Source organism: Motacilla alba, chromosome 19 (assembly GCF_015832195.1).
Source record: "Motacilla alba alba isolate MOTALB_02 chromosome 19, Motacilla_alba_V1.0_pri, whole genome shotgun sequence".
In the NCBI taxonomy this organism is placed as follows: Eukaryota; Metazoa; Chordata; class Aves; order Passeriformes; family Motacillidae; genus Motacilla; species Motacilla alba.
The window spans coordinates 3,494,630-3,512,619 of NC_052034.1; the positions used below are offsets into that span (position 1 = coordinate 3,494,630).

Below are 17,990 nucleotides of genomic sequence, written 5' to 3' on the forward strand. Positions count from 1 at the left end.
TAGCCCTTCTCGTCCTGTTGCTGCCTGTGCCTCATCACACACCGGCACAGTCTGAGAAAGGGGAGAGCCACCGTGGCCGGTGAAAGGAACCGAGGCGCGGCGCCGCGGCTTGTTCGGTATCTGGCAGGACCTGGCGGGAGGGGGCGGAGCGCGCGGGGCCGGGGGAGGGGAGGCAAGATGGCGGCGGCGGCGGCGCTGAGGGTGAGGTGAGACGCCGCGCCCGCCCAGCCCCGCCGGGACCCGCCGGCACCCGCCGCCCGGGCCGCCCCCGCGCCGCGCCTCGGTAAGCGCGGGGAGCCCGGCGGGGCGGCGCGGGGGCAGTGGGCTGAGCGCCTCCGCTGTGAGGAGGAGGAGGAGGCGGCGAAGGAGGAGGGGGAGGAGGGGGAAGAGGCGGGGGCCCGGCCATCCCGTCCCCCTCCCTCCTCACGGGGACGGAGCCCTGTGGTCTCTGGGGGGAGGGCGCTGGAGCCGGGGGGTGCCCGTGGGGCAGCTGCCGGGGGTGCGGGGGGTTGGCGGATCGGGGGCGGGTGCGCCCGGTGCCCGCGGGGCTCTCCCCCATTGAGGCTGAGGGGGCGCGGGGGATGGCGGGGCACCGAGCGCTGGCCCTCGCTGGGAAGTTTGTGCAGAAATCCCAGAGCATCTCCGTGCTGGGTGCTCATCCTTGCGCTGTGGGCAGGAGGAGTGCAAGTTGAAAAAGAAAAAAAAAATTAAAAGAAGGGTCAGTTCTTCAGAATCGTCCCCTTGGAGGCTCGGGCAGCAGCGCGGTAGTTCCTGAGGATGTGCTGCGGCCACAGCTCCGTGTCGGGCGAGCATCGCGGCCGCTGTCAGTGCCGGGGAGTTGTTGCTGATGCTGACGCTGAATTATTCATATGGGACCTGTAAACATCCCCGGCTTCTGTCATCTCCGGGCTGCTGCAGGGCACAATGGAAGTGGCTTTTGCTAGAATTATTCTGACTTGATGGTAAAGAACTTCGTGCTTGCTGATTTTTCTGTACTTAGAAAAGCTGTGCGTATCAAGTCGGTTGCAGTTAGGCAGGATTCGAGGTGGATGTATGAACTGTCAGTGGTAGACAGGCTCAAGTAAGCAAGTAGATATTGTGAACAATGTGTTGTCCAAAATCTGCTTCTTGGTGTCTCACAGATATGGTTTGAACAAGTCTGTTGCCTTTTCATGACTCTAAATATTGGTGTAACCTGGGACAACTTACTACAGTGAGGATGTCTAGTCTTGATTTTTGTGGCAGTATTCTTTTATTAAATTTCATACAGCACTATAGTTATGAACTGTTTGAGCTCAGCTAGGGATTCTTATCCTAGGCAGGATGATTTGAGAGGTAAAATCCAGTGCAATTGTAACAAAAGCTGCTGGTGCTAAGTGGGATGGCACAGTGTAAGTGCCTGAAGAAGTGGACACAGTTATGTCACTGCACACAAGGACCGTGCGGCTCTGTTGCAGTTTTGCACTGGAATTTTTTTCTGCAGAATGTTGTTATTCCTGATTAACTAAACAACCTTGACATTTGGAAAGGAAGTCTGGAATATTTGAAGTGGATTTCTAGTTAGCTGAAATGTGGTGGCTTGCGTTGAGGGATGAAAGAGCTTCGTGCTTAGCCCAGGGATTCAAAAGTTCAGGGGAAAGAAGCCAACTGCAGTGACCCTTTTTTGTGAAAGCGTGGTTAATTTTTTCTTTACGTCACTTTTCTTTGTGATATGGTATGGGCTGCTGAAGAAAGAGAGTTCTTTTGTGATTTATGTGCAGGGTAATTTGTTTGAAATACACTGTTTGATGTTGGTCACTAAAATACCTAAACTTGTTGCTGAAATGAGGGAAAGAGCAGCGTTTTGGAATCTTCTTTCTCAGAGTTATAATGTGCTTTTTAACGCGTGGAGAGGATGTTACAAGTGTTTGCTTCCACATGTGTTGCTTCTCTCTAGCTTCTTTATCATTGCAGCCATCAATTAAAAGTAACTCTCCAGGCTGAAATGACATGCACAGAGTCAGAATATATTCATTTTGCTACGTTGTGCTGCTGCTGTTTTGTTTTGAATACACTTTGTCTCTTACAACCGCTCATTTTAGTTGCTCTTTCGGGGCAGACATGTTTTTCCTTGCCATCTAAAAGGATCTACAAAACTCCCTCAAAAACTGTGGTAGAAGTAGGGACAGACCCTAAATCTCCTTTCCAATTCCTCCCTCAGGTCCCTTTGCACAGTCCTTGTGCTCCTCTGACTGCATCTTCTGAGTTATTTCATTTCTCAGCTGCAGCATGAATGAGAGATGCTCGCAGGGAAGGGAAGCTGCCTCTGCTTCAGCTGCTGTTAAATGCATGAAAACAACTGAAGAAAACCTGTAGTAGAGAACAATATTTCTTATAAATAAGAAATTTATACTCTTTCAAAGCTCTCTGCAAAAGTTCTGGTGAAATGTTTTATTCCTCTGTATGGCCTTTTGCCTAGAAAATGATTTAAAGGAAGGCTTTCTTGGCTGATTGAAAATACTGTTTAGAGTTCCGGTGTGTGTAGTGACTTACGTTGAGGATTTTAGCAATTGTTGGGGCTGGAAGGGGTCTGTTCCTCGTGCAGGTGCAGTGCAGCACAGAACAATCTCAAGAACAGACCTGTAACCAGACAGTGGTTTCATAATGCAAGCAAACGTTTCCTGGATGCCAGGCTTGAGCTCTTCAAGTCATTTATGTTCTTTAGTCAAATCTGAATCAGTGTTTCCATGTTGGGCTATTAACTGAGCATGGTACCTTCACTCCCTACTGCAACTGGTCCAGATAAAAATTCTGACCTATGCAGCACTGCTGTCTGTAAATATTTACTTTGTGATACTTCTAAATCATGCAAATAGCCAGGACAGTGCTGAATGTATCTTCCGTTTCAGTGTCTCTCTCCTTCAGTGATTCTCCCTCTAGTAATGAACTGCTGTGAGGTTCCCTTTCCCTTCCCTGCTCCTTCGGCGCTCTCCCACCCTCTGCTGAACACAGCTGGGCCTGCTGGGGCTCTGCTCGGTGAGCTGGGTGAGACAGAGGGCTCAGTCTTACCTTGGAGCTGTGTTTCTTCCCAGTATCCTCAGAGATATTCCCATGTCCTTGCCCAGCTCTACATCTAAACCACTCGTAGTGTTGCCCCTCCCAGACTGTCTTCATGGACCTTTATTTTTGCTTCAGGCTCGAGGAAGATGTTGGTCTTTGTGGCTTTGAAGTCAGCAGCTTCACCTGTTCAGGATTGCAAAGGTTACTGCAAAATTTAAGATATTCTCTTGGTACTAAGACGCATCAACCCTCTCTGAAAAAATCCTGTTGTTCATAAATTTCAGCAGTAAAAAAATGCAGAAATGAATGTTTCATGCAGATTTCCTGGACAAACTGTTGTCCAGGACTTAAAAACTCTGTGTGTGTTGAGTGACTGCTCTTGGGTAAAAGTGAAAATGAAAATACAGTCACAAAGGTGTTGAGGAAAAGGACGCCTATAAACGAGGAGGGATGATGTTCAGTGTAAAACATGCTTTATTTGCTCATGCCTCGTGCTGCAGGGAAAGGCCGTTTGGGTAATTCTCTTTGGTGTCCTCACCGTGTCAGAGGGCTCTTGTCCTGTGGGAGCTGCAGACAGCCCAGAGCACTCCCTGCCTGTGGGGCACACAGCTCCACGTGCAGCTCTGCTGGGCTTCCTGGGCACGGCCCGCGGCTGCCTGCAGGAGCAAATGCTCTCCTGAAGGGATTAAAATGCGTTCACGTTTCAGGGAACACGGCTAACAAATGTGAATATAAATCAGCTGCAAAACCGACTGATTCCTGTCCTGTTTGTCAGTGCACAGAGTTAACGCACAAGTTCATGACAAGTTCAAGTGCTGCTCAGCAAACGAGGCAGGTGTATGATTTCAGAGCAGCTGCACTCTTCACCTCATTAATAGTATTTTGGGGCAAAATGATGAATTACTGTAAGTCAAAAAAATTGTATATACCCCAGAGAGTTTTGTTTCATCAGGTTCATGTTTTTCAACTCTTGTTCTGTTTTAATTCTGTCTGAAATGCTGGGTTTGCAGAGAAGGGATGTTTGTAAAGTGGGAATTCTCCCATATAATCATTACAACTTCATGGTTTAGCTGTCTTGGAATGTTGTATCCAGAACCTGTCATAATAAATATCACTTAGTTGTTCCATTTTATCCTTTATTTGTATAGGTGCTAATGTTTCTCTACAGTCTCAAAGATCAGACCTAAACATATCTAGAACCTTGAAGTTCTGGGTTGGTTTTGGGTTTTGTTACTCCAGATCTAAAGGATTATTTATACCACTCCTAGTTCGAGATCTCTTTCATTCCCTGCCTTTTTTTGTGGCTTGGAGGCAGTTGTACCACTCCCAATGGGAGTTATTTCTTTATATATTGTTGCATTTCCTGTGAAATAGAGTATCTTAAATGTAATCCTAAATGTAGTGGCAGTAAACTTTGTTTCCAGGAGGCCCCGGTGCATTTCCTGTGGAGTATCAGAATGGAACAAGTCATTGTTTTTAAGATACAGTTTAAAAAAATGTTATTTTAGCCTTTCTGTACTTTTTAGTTAAAATCTAGACTTGATTTTATCTGAACCCAGTCAGCTGAGGGGAATTATGTGGCTGATACTTGGTTTGCCCTGACCCTTTCTTTAGAAGTGTTTTTTCTTACAATCCATCATAGTTTGTGGATTTAGTCAGTATGGACTAGTCAAGTTATATTTCCTTTTCCAAACCAAAGCTGTTTTTAAAAGCTGTCACTGCAGATCCACTTTTGATAATCAGTGAACTACAAGAAGATCCTGGAAACTTGAAACTGTGACCACAGAATTTCTTGGCTGTTAGGTGATGTCAAAAGGAATTTTACCTGCAGGTGGATTAACAGTGAAGGAATAAATTCATGTGCAGGAGCTGTTCTTGAGCTGTCTACACTTTCAGTCCAAAAAAGGAGAAGAAAAATGGTTGTTCTGAGAGAATATTTTATGCATAGTGTGTGATGCATATGAAGTTTGAGATGTGGCTGTTTCTAAGTCGTAGATGAAATGTGAGCGAAGAGGTGGATTGGAGCAAACCTCAGTGAGTTGCTGGACACTTGTGAGTGAGGATGAGTTGCTGAGGAAGGTTTTTTGCAGTTCTTCTCGCTGTGGTTTGTGTAGCACCTTTTGAGTCTCTTGCCTGCTGCACTGGAGGATGCCCGGGCTGGTTTCTGTTTCACGTTGCAGTTTTCGGGGTGCAGTTTGAATGCTCCGGGTGATGTTTCAGAACCAGTGGAATTACCCTGTGGCAGGGATAGGACCCTTCAGAAGGGGTGAGGGAGATGGCTGGGGTTTGGGAACTGCTGGAGTCACCTCAGAAAAAACCTATTTCCTCTTGGGAGTGTGAGTCCTTCCCTGTGCAGTGTTTGGGCTCTGTAGGGTTTGCTTTGGACATTCAGTTCTGGAGATTTGGGTTCTTTGGCTCATGAAATTTTTTCATGGTGTGCATTAACTGTGTGCTGTTTACCATATTGGGACAACCAGGAATCTGGTGTTCCTTGGAAAATGTTTTTAGGAAAGAAGCTATCTTTGTTTCTATGACATACTTTTAAAACAAGAAAACCCTGTAATGTTTGTACCCTTCTCAGTTTTAAGTCATCGCTCTGTGGTATTTTTAGTCGAGGAAATGTCTACATCCTTAATTTCCATTTCTGAAGCGAGGACTTCCTCCTACCTCTTTTGGCTGATTTTGGTGTTCTTGTGACCCTCCTTGGCAGAAGAGATCTGGATAAGCTCCATGGCAGGGTGTAAGAGCTGTTCCTCCATGGAAGTCCAGGAGGAGCTTTCCTCCCTCAGGGATTCTCTGTGTCCCAGGGTGTTACGTGGTAACTGGTGAGCGGATGCTGGAGATCTGGACTCTTATTGGAAGTGGATGTGCTCATCATCCCTCTATTTTTATATTATTTTTTGGTAGGCAAGTGGGTAATTGATCAGAAACTTCCAAAGATGTTGATGTGATCTTAGTTTTTCCTGTTATTTCCCCTCCATAATGCAGCAAACTTGCGTATGGCCTGGGCCCTGAAATCATGTATTAGCAACTTTTCTTTGAGATCATAAATTACAGGAGGGATTAAAATAGAATTTCCAGGAGAGGAGTATCTTGTCAGCTGAATATGATCAACCCCATTTTGGTAGAGCAGAAATTCTATTTGTATTTGTAGCAGGAGAGAGAGAAAGAAACTGTTATTTAAAGATGAAGTATAACAATGTGATCGAGATTTGGCAAGAGTCTGGATGTAAATTATATATGTAAGGATGCAACCAACTCTCACCTTTGGCAACAAAAAGTGCTCTGAATGACTCTTTAATACTTATTTGATATTTAGTGTTCAAAAACTATTACTTGAAATACTTTAAGCAGCTGGTTACCTGTGAATGGGGAATCTTTTTTCTATTAAAATATGGACTATAAAAACCCATTTAAATTTTTTGGCTCCCTTGATGGAGATGGAGAATCTTCCTAGTGCAGAGTCAATGTGACATCTTGAATTGACAGCTGTAATGCTCCTTAACTTGTGTCACGTCGGTAATTGGCTAAATTAAAGTTTACCATGTGCCATGGAGAATATGTCAGGCACTGCAGAGCTTTGGATGTTCAGAAATAAGATTATATTGTACATGAATGGAAATTTCAGGCCGTGAAAAAGGTTGAATTCAGATATTTGGGCTTTTCTTAGCATCTATTTTTCAAATACTCCTGTTGCTTGATTTATATGATGTTAATAATTAATGGAGAGAATGTTGTTCAGTGTTGGTAGTAAAACACAGCCTTACAGATGTAACTTTTGTGCTGTATTTCTAGAAGGGATAGAAATAATGATTTTTCCATCAATAGCTTTGTGAGTAGAGGGAGTGCAACTGAATGAGATTAAAGTTCCTGGGAATTTATGGTGTATTTGGGAATTTATGGTTCTGTCTGTCACAGAAGAAGAAAAGGCATTTGCACATGTGGAATTGTCTTGGAAAATTCAGCAGTGAGTTGTTCTCAACTTGGAGAAAATACATTCATTGTTTCTGTTCATTCCAACAGCATATGTCCTTGTGCTTTGACTACAAGCTTTTGAGTATTCTGCAACATAAAACTGAGTGAAAAAAGAGTGAAAAAGAGATTAGAAGAAGTGTGGAAGAGGCCCTGAGCTTTGGGGATGACGCCTGTGTTCTGCAGAAATGGGAAGCACAGTACTCTGGAGCATATTTAAATGACCATTACTCAAGTTGTCTTTGATTTTAGTTTTGACCTTTGAATTTTTTTTTTTTTTTGCTTGTATCGCACAAAGAATTTTTCATCTTTTGGAGGGTATGCCCAGCAGATTTTCATACTTTACAGTAGATCTCATCTGTGAGCTTGGCCATTCTAGCTGGAATTCAAGTTCTTCAGTTTTAAAGCACAGAATTATCTTAAATCTGCTCAGGCATCAACCTTCTGGTAGGTTCTTGAATTAAAACCTTCTATCTTTCAGGATTGTTCTGTCTATTGATCTTGTAGCTCCCATCCCATCCCCTCCCATCCCTCTCTGCAGAATTTTGTAGTCAGGCCTCAGGGTTGAGGCAGATCAGTTTGAACCTTAACTTCTTTACTTTGTCACTAAATTTTGCCATCTGAATAAATGTCATTTGACTTTGCTGATGAGTGGACACTGAGGAGTGACTGAAGGACTGATGAGTGCTCTGGCAGTGTTTGGTGCTTTTTTAGGGAAGACTTTCCAGACTGTTAAGGCAGTGTGAGCTTGCAGCCCTACTGGCGATGTTCTGAGCACAGGGATTTCAGATGGGAGATGATACTCAGCCTTGCACTGTGTCCAGTAATTCAAAGAAATAACTTTTTATATGGAATTGGACCCATTGAGCTATTTTTAGCAACCTGTCTTGAATGGGCATATTAGTGTTTTCTGGTGTATGGCATATCCCCAGGATGCAAAGTTGATATTTTTGTTTGGGTGTCTGAACAGGTTAATGATTACCTGGTTAAACAAAATACTGCTGCCAAGATTTATTTTGCAAAGCTAGCAATACACTGGAGGGCTTTGCTTATGTGACTCTTGACTTGTAATTTTGATTTGTTTTATGCTATTTGAAGCATTGTGTCTTGAAGGGTCTGTAGTTCATGAAGTTTGCTCAGTGTGATTTAATAGGCTGGTCCATAAATACAGCCTGATTTTGGTTTTTTTTTTTCCATGAGGTAGTTTCATTACCATTTGATGAAGTGAAATCACAGAAATAATTATTCCCAAGTATTGTTGTCATGCCTTGGATAAGGCCTTTCGAACCAAGTGCTGCAACACTCCCTTCACTCTTCATTTTCTTGCCAGAGTAAAGTTTGAATAAATATCCCTGAATTAATTTTGTGATTCATTGCAGATCCCCTGTGCAAGGCAGAGCCTCCCTTGCTCTGCCATGGGTTAGTTACCTCAGAGCTCAATTTACCAAAGCTGCTGATTTAAAAACAAAATCCCCCAACTCGGGTTAGACTGTAATCTCATTCTTTGCACTCTTTATATCACACTTAGTTTGCTCAAAAACAAGATGAGGAAAATTCCCGAAAGGATGTGAAATTTAATTAGCAAATGTTGGTTAAGCACTTCAAGATGGCACGAAAATTCCTCTAAATGCAGAAATGTCAGCTTGTTTTGGATAGCTGAGGGAAAACTGAGTTACCCATGAGACTGGTCTTTTGTCCATGAAGGTAGGAGTTGGAGACAGGATATTCCAGCAAGCGGAGCAGGTGACTGCCCTGCCCTGGGACAGCTGCTGTCAGGTCTGTGTGGCCACACAGGGAAGGGGTTTGGGGAACTGGCCTGCTAAAAATAGTCCCAGTTTTTAACCTGCTGTGTTTTTCCAAGTGAAGAACTGCTTCGCTCAGGCAGCGCCTTCAAAGTGCTGCAAGAATCAAATCTTATTTCTGATTCAGACTTTGACTATTTCCTTTGAGTCTTTGATAGATTTTTTAACCTTTCTGTGACTCATTTTCCCACATGTCTGCTGAAGATAGTTTGTACTTCTGCTTCTGAAGCATGTTGAGTTCTGGAGATCAAGCTGAAATTACGCCGTGATTGTTGCCGTTATAATATTCAGTTCCAAATTATTTCTAACTTACTCAGAATTCCCTGCATATGGTGAATGGAAGTGTGAATGGTAGCTTTTAAGGGAATTCTGAATAGGATCTGTTCAGTAGTTTGAGCTGGCCAAAGACAGAAATATCATCATACCTTTAGAAATAAACATTGTTAAATCATTTCCTTGCCCAAGAAGCTCAAATTAACACAAGGCCAAGTATCTCTTCACTGTTCCTGAATCCATTACTCTTGTCATTGCTTTTTCTCCCCTGGGTATCTTCCCTTAACTGCTTCTTTTTTGATTCTTGGCTCCTATGTGTCCTGTAATTTTTACCTTTTTTTTAATATCCATTTGATGCTGCTGGGTTTCCTGTTTTGCTATAGAATCTGGGAGTGTCAGTGAAATGGGACATTAGAGCACGATTTCTGGCTTCTGAACTGCAAAACAAGAGATATTTCTTTCTGCCCCTTCTAATTGTCAATATTTGATGAGACAGACAATTTGCCAGCCTGGTTGGCAGCTGTATGAAAATATTCATGGCCCAACTTTATCTTTGTGAGACATGAGGCAGAATTCCAAAGTCTGTAACAGCTCTTTTAAACGTTTATATATTTAACCTCTGAAATGTGCAGAATAATACGAAAAGATAAGAAAATACTTGTCTGGAAAACAGAATCTTGCTGTCATTGAGCAGCATTGGAAGCTGATTTCTGGTGTTGCAATTTATCAGGGGTGCTGAAAGTGAAGATGAGCAGCCTCTGTTCTGGCAGGGGAGAGGGAAGCAGTGCAAGAATCAGAGAGGCAGAGAGAGTTAATAAATAGAGAGGAACTTTCCAGGAGGATTCTGGTTGGCTTTGGGTAGAGCAAGAGGAGGTTTGTCATGACTAATGAAAGGATACAGCAGGGAGGAAAGCCCGGATGAGGTTGTTTACAGTCTGCACACAGAGTTACAGTTTTATGCAAAAGGATGGCTGTATTTAAACATAATCTGGATGTATGGAAATTGGAGAGGTTACAGCAGGAAGCTGGCACTGCCCTCACTGCCCAGGAACTGGATTGATGAAGAATAATCTGTGTCTGCTGCAGATGTGTGAGCAGATGCTGGGGAGAGAGAGGCAGATGCTTTTGGCTGACAGGTCAGGGGTTGTCTGCAGAGAAATAGAAGTTGAAGTCGAGCACCTCCATCCACAACTGCAGACAGGGAGAAATGAGCGGAGTATCAGTGGTAATTCTACTGGCAAAATTGGGAAAAAATCCCTCCCCTCCCAGCAGAGAGGATAAACAGGCTCATGCTGTAGGAGCCTGGGAGATGAGGGGTCAGATCAGGAGAGCGTGCAGGCATGTGGATGTGTCTAGCAGGAAAAGGAGGCTTAGAGGGAGGGAATATTGTACTTCAGTGTCATTTTACGTGTTTGTACTCCAGGGTTGATTTTATCTTGAAAGAAATGAGATCCCATATAGGATCCCCATCCTTTAGCTCCCTCCCCACCTTGTAATTGCCAATATGTGACCACATGTTTTCCTCTGCTGTTACCCCCTTATCTCTGCTGCTGTTTTGCCAGTTCCCTCAGGGAGGAGGAAGAATGGTCCCCCACCTCTGATAACTTCATGTTTTCTTTTTTCCTCTCTGTGGTTCTCACCTCTCATATTTACCCTGATTGTAATCTCTAATGCTCCTTGTTGCCTTCCTCTGCTGGCAGCTTTCATTTATTCCCCTTTTAAAAAATTCCACTATGAACATGATCACACTTGCAGTTTTCAACAGGAAAGTCATCAGATTCAATGTTGTCCTATTTATTATGTAAAATTTGTAGTTATCAGGGGATTTAGATTCACATTTTTGGATGGATGCAGGATGCTCATTCTTGTACTCCATGTGCTCTCTCTCATCTTTCCACGTCCAGTGCAGAATCTGGAGAGATGGTCAGGCCCTCTCACTGCAGTTGGTTGTGAATGATTTCAAGATAACACCAACCTAACACTGTGTCCACTGAAGTTGCTGTGAATGGAGAAATGGCTTTTGTAGCATCATAGAAAGTGAGCGTGGCTTGAACTTCCAGCACCTGGTTAATGCTCAGCTGGGGGCTTGACTGAATATTGTGGGAATAAGGAGCAGATGTAACTTGACAGAGAGAAACTGGGAAGGACCTTGAATCAGGCAGCAGTTGGCCTGTGTTTTTGTGTGACTTTTTTCCTGATCCCCTCTGCATCCCCAGATTCTTCAGATCTCTGCCCGTGAAGCTGCTGAGGGAGCACAGGTTGGGGCATCAGCAATTCATCAAACTGAGATTTGTATTTCCATAACCTTCAAGTGTTTGAGCATCTTTATACCATGGAGCCAGATCGTTATTGATGAATGTGCCCCAGCCTGTGACAGGAGGAGTTATCCCATCAGCAAACATTGCATGGAGCTGACAGCTCTGTGCCAGAGCTTTCATTCCTGTGAAAGCCCACGTTGGGAAGGAAAACCAGAGGTTGTCTTTTGGCTGGGGCTGGGCTTTAGGGGTGCTGTGGAGTGCTCAGGGAGAGCTCTCTGCTTTCCCAACTGTGCAGCTGAACCTGCTGGCTTTGTGACACTGTGCCTTGATTAAATGGAAATGATATGACTCAGAGCCATTAGACCATCCCATAGTAGGTAAAGCTGTACTCCAGTGAATGCAGTGTGAATGATGAGGTATAATAAATGCTAATGGTGAAGCATTCTGTTACAGCTTGTCACTTGGATATGAATTATAGGTACTATAATAGATGTATAGCTACTATAAAGCACAGTACTAGTGATCTGTAGTGTTGCTTTGAAAGAGAAACTGTTGTCTTTTTCTTGGATTTTTCGTAGCTGAAAATCAGGTTTAAGAGGTAAATGTAAATTTGTCTCATTATTCTGGTAGTCCAACATGTAAAGCTTTGTTTGATGGAGAGTAAAGGTGGAAAAATCCCCTGACCAGAACAGAAATGATAAAATATTACAGATATACTTTAAGATCTGTTTGTATAGCTTGCTCTTAGCTGAGCTGGTTTTGTCTATTGACTGATAATGGAAAATGCAGTTTATGGGTGATGTCTGTGAAATGCTGTGGATTAATGTGCTGTGAAATGTAGCCATTGAGGCAGAGATCAACAGTTTATTTGAAGGTCTGATGTGTCTGCTGGCTCTGGGCAACAGGTTGAGAATTTGCTCCACATCTGATAGAATTCTGGATCTAATACACAGGCTCCCAGAATTGCATCTTTTGAACTATCAGAGAAAAATATTTTCTGTTTAAAATACATTTATGTCCCACTTTTTGACTTAGAGCCATGATTTACCTGCTCAAAACACTGATGGGGAGCAGGATTGGATCAGTTTATTTGCATCTTCAGCAGCTGGAGCTATACCCAGCCTCAGGCATGCTCAGACTTTGCTAGGGAACTAGTCTGGATTTCTGCAGTATTTAAAATCTTTCCCCAGTCAGTTTGCAGCTCAGTGTTTGCTCTCCATCTGCAGCTGGAGAATGCACTAGAGGCAGAGTAGCCATTGATTGTCAGCTAAGCAGGATTGTTTTCAGGCTTTGTAGTATATTCAGTTTTTGGCATCCTGTAGGAGCCAAACTGTGCTGGCATTTGAAGCAGAGCTGGTTTTCTGCTCTGCGAGTGCCTTTTTTACTGACTGCTTGAGTCAAGCTGCTGTTGGATGGTTGGTGATGGCATTCAGGGCCTGACTAATGCACTGGGATTTAGTGAACTCTAGGTGACACTGAGTGCAGCCCTAAGACTACCTGGATCTGAAAGTCAGCAACACTTCATGGAATCCAAAAGCTTTGTACAAGAAACAAAAGTGAACTTCGTGTTGTGCTAAGGAAATTTACTGAAAATGCAGAATCCAGCTATAGACTTATAATCTCTTTAAAATTTATTTAAAGTGACCTACTTTTCTTATCAAATTCCAAGTCAACTGGTAAAAGGATGTATTCCGACAATATAATCCTCAAATCTTTGTGTAGACAATGCTGACACGTCTCATTTTGAGCCCATTTAAGACCCGTTAACATGTTTCAGACTGGAGTAACCTATTAAATAAATACATCAGGAAAAAGCTTTTACTGGTAATGGTTGTTTTGCTTAGGTGACTATGGCTGTAATGTATTGTGAGTACATCTGGTACTTCAGTGCTTATCAGCGATCTTTTTCCCTTTAGGCGGTTTCCTAGAAACATGATTGCTCGCTGGTCTTGATCTCACAGCTTTGTGGAGACTCCTTCCCTGATAATGTCAAGTTCAGGCTACCCTCCGAACCAAGGAGCTTTCAGCACGGAGCAGAGCCGGTACCCGCCCCACTCTGTGCAGTACACCTTCCCCAGCACCCGCCACCAGCAGGTAAGGGACACCCAGAGCCTGGGCTGCAGCCAGGCTGCACTTCAAGGCTTTGCCCTGCCGAAAAGGGATTCATTCTGCTTTTTAAACCTCGATAACACAACTCGTTCGCATTTGAAAACACATCCCTGTGCCCTGCTGGGAGAGCTGCTTAGTGAAACACTTGTGGGGTGGCTTCTGCTGTTTTACTTTGCCCTCCTTGCCCTTTATTAATATAAACGTCCTGGTTTTATCATTGGTTTCTCATGGTTTGAATAAATTCAGTAGGGGTTGTGTTCCTAAACTTCTGTTGCAGTATTGGGCTAGAATCTCTGGAAGTTAAGTGTGGTACTTGTCAAAACTCTGTGCAAGGTGGAGAATGTGTAAAAACTTGTGTTACACTGATTGTTTTTCTGAAGCAGCTGTACCAGTGCTGCCAGCTGAGTTCTGCTGGCCAGAATGGGAATAAAGGATTTCTAAGGATATCCAGCTTGCTCATTTCTGCCAAGCTTTCATTCTGCCATCCTGTGCTCTGTGCTGTGGAGGACCAGCTGTTGGCTTTACAACAGTTCAGGCTTCCCTCATTTTCATGGTATTCTCCTCCTGCTGCAGATACTTTGGATGTGCTTTGGATGATACTTTCTTCTACTTCCATGTTAGCAAAAGGAAATTCAAAAACTGAAGCTTTTCGGCTTGCTCTGTGTTTATTTTTAGATAATTTATGAAAACTGGATCTCATGGGTAATGATCTATTACATGTCTTGTAGAGCTTCTCTTTGGTTAGTGCCAGCTGCATATAATTTTTAAAAGCAAGTGGTTGATCACACAAAAATACAAATAAATAGTCTTGTACCTCACTTCGATTGTAAATTGTAGCAATTGGAAGGTGCACCTTGTGTGACTCTAAGTCCTGATTAATAATGTCTGATACAAAAATGTCTTGAGATGGTAACAAAAGAAATTGCCTCGAGGTTGCTCTCATTTTACCACTTTGCAGTTGGATGTGCAAGACTGATTTTAAAGGCTATTTTTAAAGGCCATTCATCTGCTTGCTGCTGACTCATCCGTGTTTTGTTAGGAGTTGCTAATAAATTAGGTGGAATTCCTAGTATAAATATTTAGTCTCTCTGAAGTTTATTTAAATCTCGGAACTTCCATTTGCAAACATTTTTTGAGCCGGAATAAGACTTTCTCGATCTGATGTCACTGTGTACTCCATATCTTTGGAAATGATCGTGGTCAGCGCATGCTTTTGTTCCTGTTAACGCCAGAGGTGTTCCCCTCAGGAATTCGCCGTTCCCGACTATCGCTCGTCTCACCTGGAGGTCAGCCAGGCCACGCAGCTCCTGCAGCAGCAGCAGCAGCAGCAGCAGCTCCGGCGCCGGCCCTCGCTGCTCTCCGAGTTCCACCCCGGCTCTGACAGGTGAGGAGGCTGACTTGGGAGGGTGTGAACACCAATCTCGGGCCTGCAGCTGCTCTGGGGTTACCTGAGGACGCGCGGAGTGGACAGCAGCAGGGGAAAAGATGCTGGAGTTTGCTTTCAGTTTGCCAACATCTTCCTTCCCAGTGAAACGAGTCACTGCGTGAGGATGTTGAGGGATGGTCAATGTGCATCATCATTGCTGTGCTGCTGGTAGGCTCAAGAAGGTTTCCAGACAATGTCAAGCATTCATTTGGACAGCACTGAATGTTCTCTGAACATCAAACTCAGAGATTAAAATCCCACTGCAGATCAGAATAATATTAACTGGATTGTAGTAAATTAGCAGGAACGTGCTTCTCTTTAGGGAAGAGATTAAAATATGATTTATGCCCTCAATTCTATAGTGTGTTAGGCTGCTGGTGTACAGTCATAAGTAAGTGTTAGGGCCTGTAACAACTTCTTCTTTTTTTGCACTTACTGCTTGTACAAACCTTCTTTTGCCTCGGACTCTTAGTGAGTATATCTGCTAGGAGCAACTTTATATGCAGGATTACTGCTGGAGGTTTATTTTGGCTGTAACTGACAGATCTGGTTCTGAACAAATACCCATGATGAATGTTATGTAAATACTGGTCTGGCTTAAAATCTCATTAGGATATTCCCAGAAATAGCTTGATGATAGTGAAATCTGGGGCTTCCATATTGCCTTCATCTCGTGTCAGCAAAATGTCAGTAAGGCTCTGTTTTGGTGCTGAGAATCACAGCAGCTTTTAGAGTTCTCAAAATTGAGTTTATAGCAGTAATAAATCACCCCCACCCCCAGACTGTAAATTTGTAAAAGCTTATTTGGTAGTTCTGGCAAACTGCAGGAAACTGCTGCTGTCATCTCTTCAGTGGCACTTCATAGGAAGATGTTGAAGCATATGAGGGTCTTTTATGGACATCCTGTGCCTTCACTGGGAGCAGCAAGTGATAACTGTTGAGCATTTTTCTGAGAAGGAGGAGTCTTTAAATGACTCACAGATAGAAGCAGTCATTGATTCAGTCACAGAGTAGCATTTTAGTAGAGATCAAGTTCCAAACAGACTCATGGCCCATCTCAAGTGTTCTGTGTATATTTAAAAATTATTTGGCTGCAAAAATTCAATAATGGAGCTGTTGTGGCCATCTTCAGTGAAATATAGTACTGTGTTTTTCTCATGGATTTTTGGTGTGTTTACAGTTTGAATCAGAGCTTTGATTTCAACAATATCCTTGTAGCAGAGCTGAGTTTCTTTAAGGTTGTATAATGATAGGAGTGCCTTTAATTTGAGATTCAAGTTAACTTCCTCTTTTCCAATGGATTTTAACTGTTGTATTTTTGAAGTCGTATTTAAAAACATTTATTTGCTTTACTGTTTAGAAGGAGCTTCACCAAATGACATCTCCTTTAAAATTAAAAAAACGTTGAAGATTCTTCTCATATCAAAAAAGTATATTTTAACAGTTAATCTCTTCTGTATAGGCCTCAGGAAAGGAGAACTGGATATGAACAGCAGTTCCATCCAGGTCCATCTCAGACTGATCATGATTCTCTGGAATCTAAGCGACCACGCCTTGAGCAAGTGTCTGATTCCCATTTCCAGCGTGTCAGTGCAGCCACTGTCTTGCCTTTAGTGCATCCTCTGCAGGAAGGGTTGAGGTCTGCAGATATTAAGAAGGTAAAGCCATTTGCTGTTACAGTGCTGAAGGTCTGACTTTGTGTTGCAGTGAGCTAATGGGATTTTTTCTGTTAGGTATTTTTTTGTTTGTTTAGGTTTTTTCTATAATCCCAAAAAATTTACTTTTACACATTATCAGAAGCTGTGATCATGAGTCAGTGTTACTGTTTTACACAGTCTGACTCAAACACAGTAAATAGACTGGAATTCTGAATTGCCACTACTCTCTTAAGTCACTCAAACCTCAGTTGTAAAATGATTGTAGCATAGTGCATGGAATATTTCTTCTTTTCAGCTGAAAGCTGCTGGCAAATCCATGCAAGTCCATTTTTTCCTGTAATTAACATTAGACTGAATAGTCAAAGTACTTCCTTCCACCCCCTTTTCCCTTCTAAGCATTTGAAATGAATCTGCTTATTTACATAACACTAATTATACTTTTCACTATCTCATTTTGGCTAAATCCAGGACAATCTACTTTGGGGTGGGTATTTTCTATTTTAGGTATTACATATTAGAGCTAAATTCAAGAGAAGTTCACATTTATAACCACAACTAACTCCAGATATACTTTATCAGGCTGGTCATTATTATCTTCAAGAATATCCTCCTCAGTATAGGTGCAGAGTATTGAGGAGGGGCTCTCAAGTAACCCTCCCTTTAAAAATCAAAGTTACTGTTTACATTTATGAAGATGTATTTTAAAAGGAAGGTGTTGGGGTCTTATTTTGCTTTCAAGGTAAATATTGCAGTATGACGTTTTTAAAAAAAAAACTTTGAAATTACAGTATCAAAAGATTTAGAGTATTAGGAAAACTTTAATTGACCTCCCAACAGAAATATAGATAACTGGAAATTGTTAAATACTGGGCACTCATTCCCAAGTTATGACTGATTTCCTCTCTGTCTCCCCCCATCTCCTGTCCCCATGGAAGGACCCAGCTTTTGGAGGAAAGCATGAGGGACCATCTTCTCCAATTTCTGGTCAGCCTTGTGGGGAGGACCAAAATGCTTCACCTTCCAAGCTGTCAAAGGAAGAATTGATCCAGAGCATGGACCGCGTAGATCGCGAAATTGCAAAAGTGGAGCAGCAAATCCTGAAACTGAAGAAAAAGCAAGTAAGCAAGTTGTGTTTTCTGCCAGTGAAAGAGGTGTGGAAAAACCTTATTTGGTGATGGTGAATTTTTTGGTTACGTGAATCAGATGAAGAAGTTGAAAAGGAAGGGTTATGCGTGTGATTTTATTTTAAATAAGTTGGATGTCACGCTGTTTTAAACATTTTTGAAAGCAGGAGAAAGCCACACAGGAACAGCAGCAGTAGATGGGTTTATATTTGAAGCTGCTGTGAAACAAGGGCACTGTGACTGTAATTTCAGCTTCAGAGCTGCCTGCTGGCTGAGGGGAGGATCATCTTTCTTCTTTTGCAGTCTGTGCAAGGGGAGAATCCCTTGCG

At 42.8% G+C, this 17,990-nt stretch overlaps 1 protein-coding gene across 6 annotated transcripts in view; it reads left to right on the top strand.

Moving 5' to 3' along the window:
• The first annotated feature begins 92 nt into the window (after nt 1-92).
• Nucleotides 93-17,990, top strand: part of NCOR1 (nuclear receptor corepressor 1) — a 55,114-nt gene continuing 37,216 nt past the window's right edge. For 2 of the 6 annotated variants that reach the window (XM_038158415.1, XM_038158421.1), the window contains exons 1-5: nt 223-283; nt 13,261-13,438; nt 14,701-14,837; nt 16,342-16,537; nt 17,473-17,655. In XM_038158415.1, the coding sequence (XP_038014343.1) occupies nt 13,331-13,438; nt 14,701-14,837; nt 16,342-16,537; nt 17,473-17,655 (624 nt within the window). In that variant the 5' untranslated portion in view covers nt 223-283; nt 13,261-13,330. The other 4 variants (XM_038158420.1, XM_038158418.1, XM_038158419.1 and 1 more) reach the window with 4 other exon arrangements.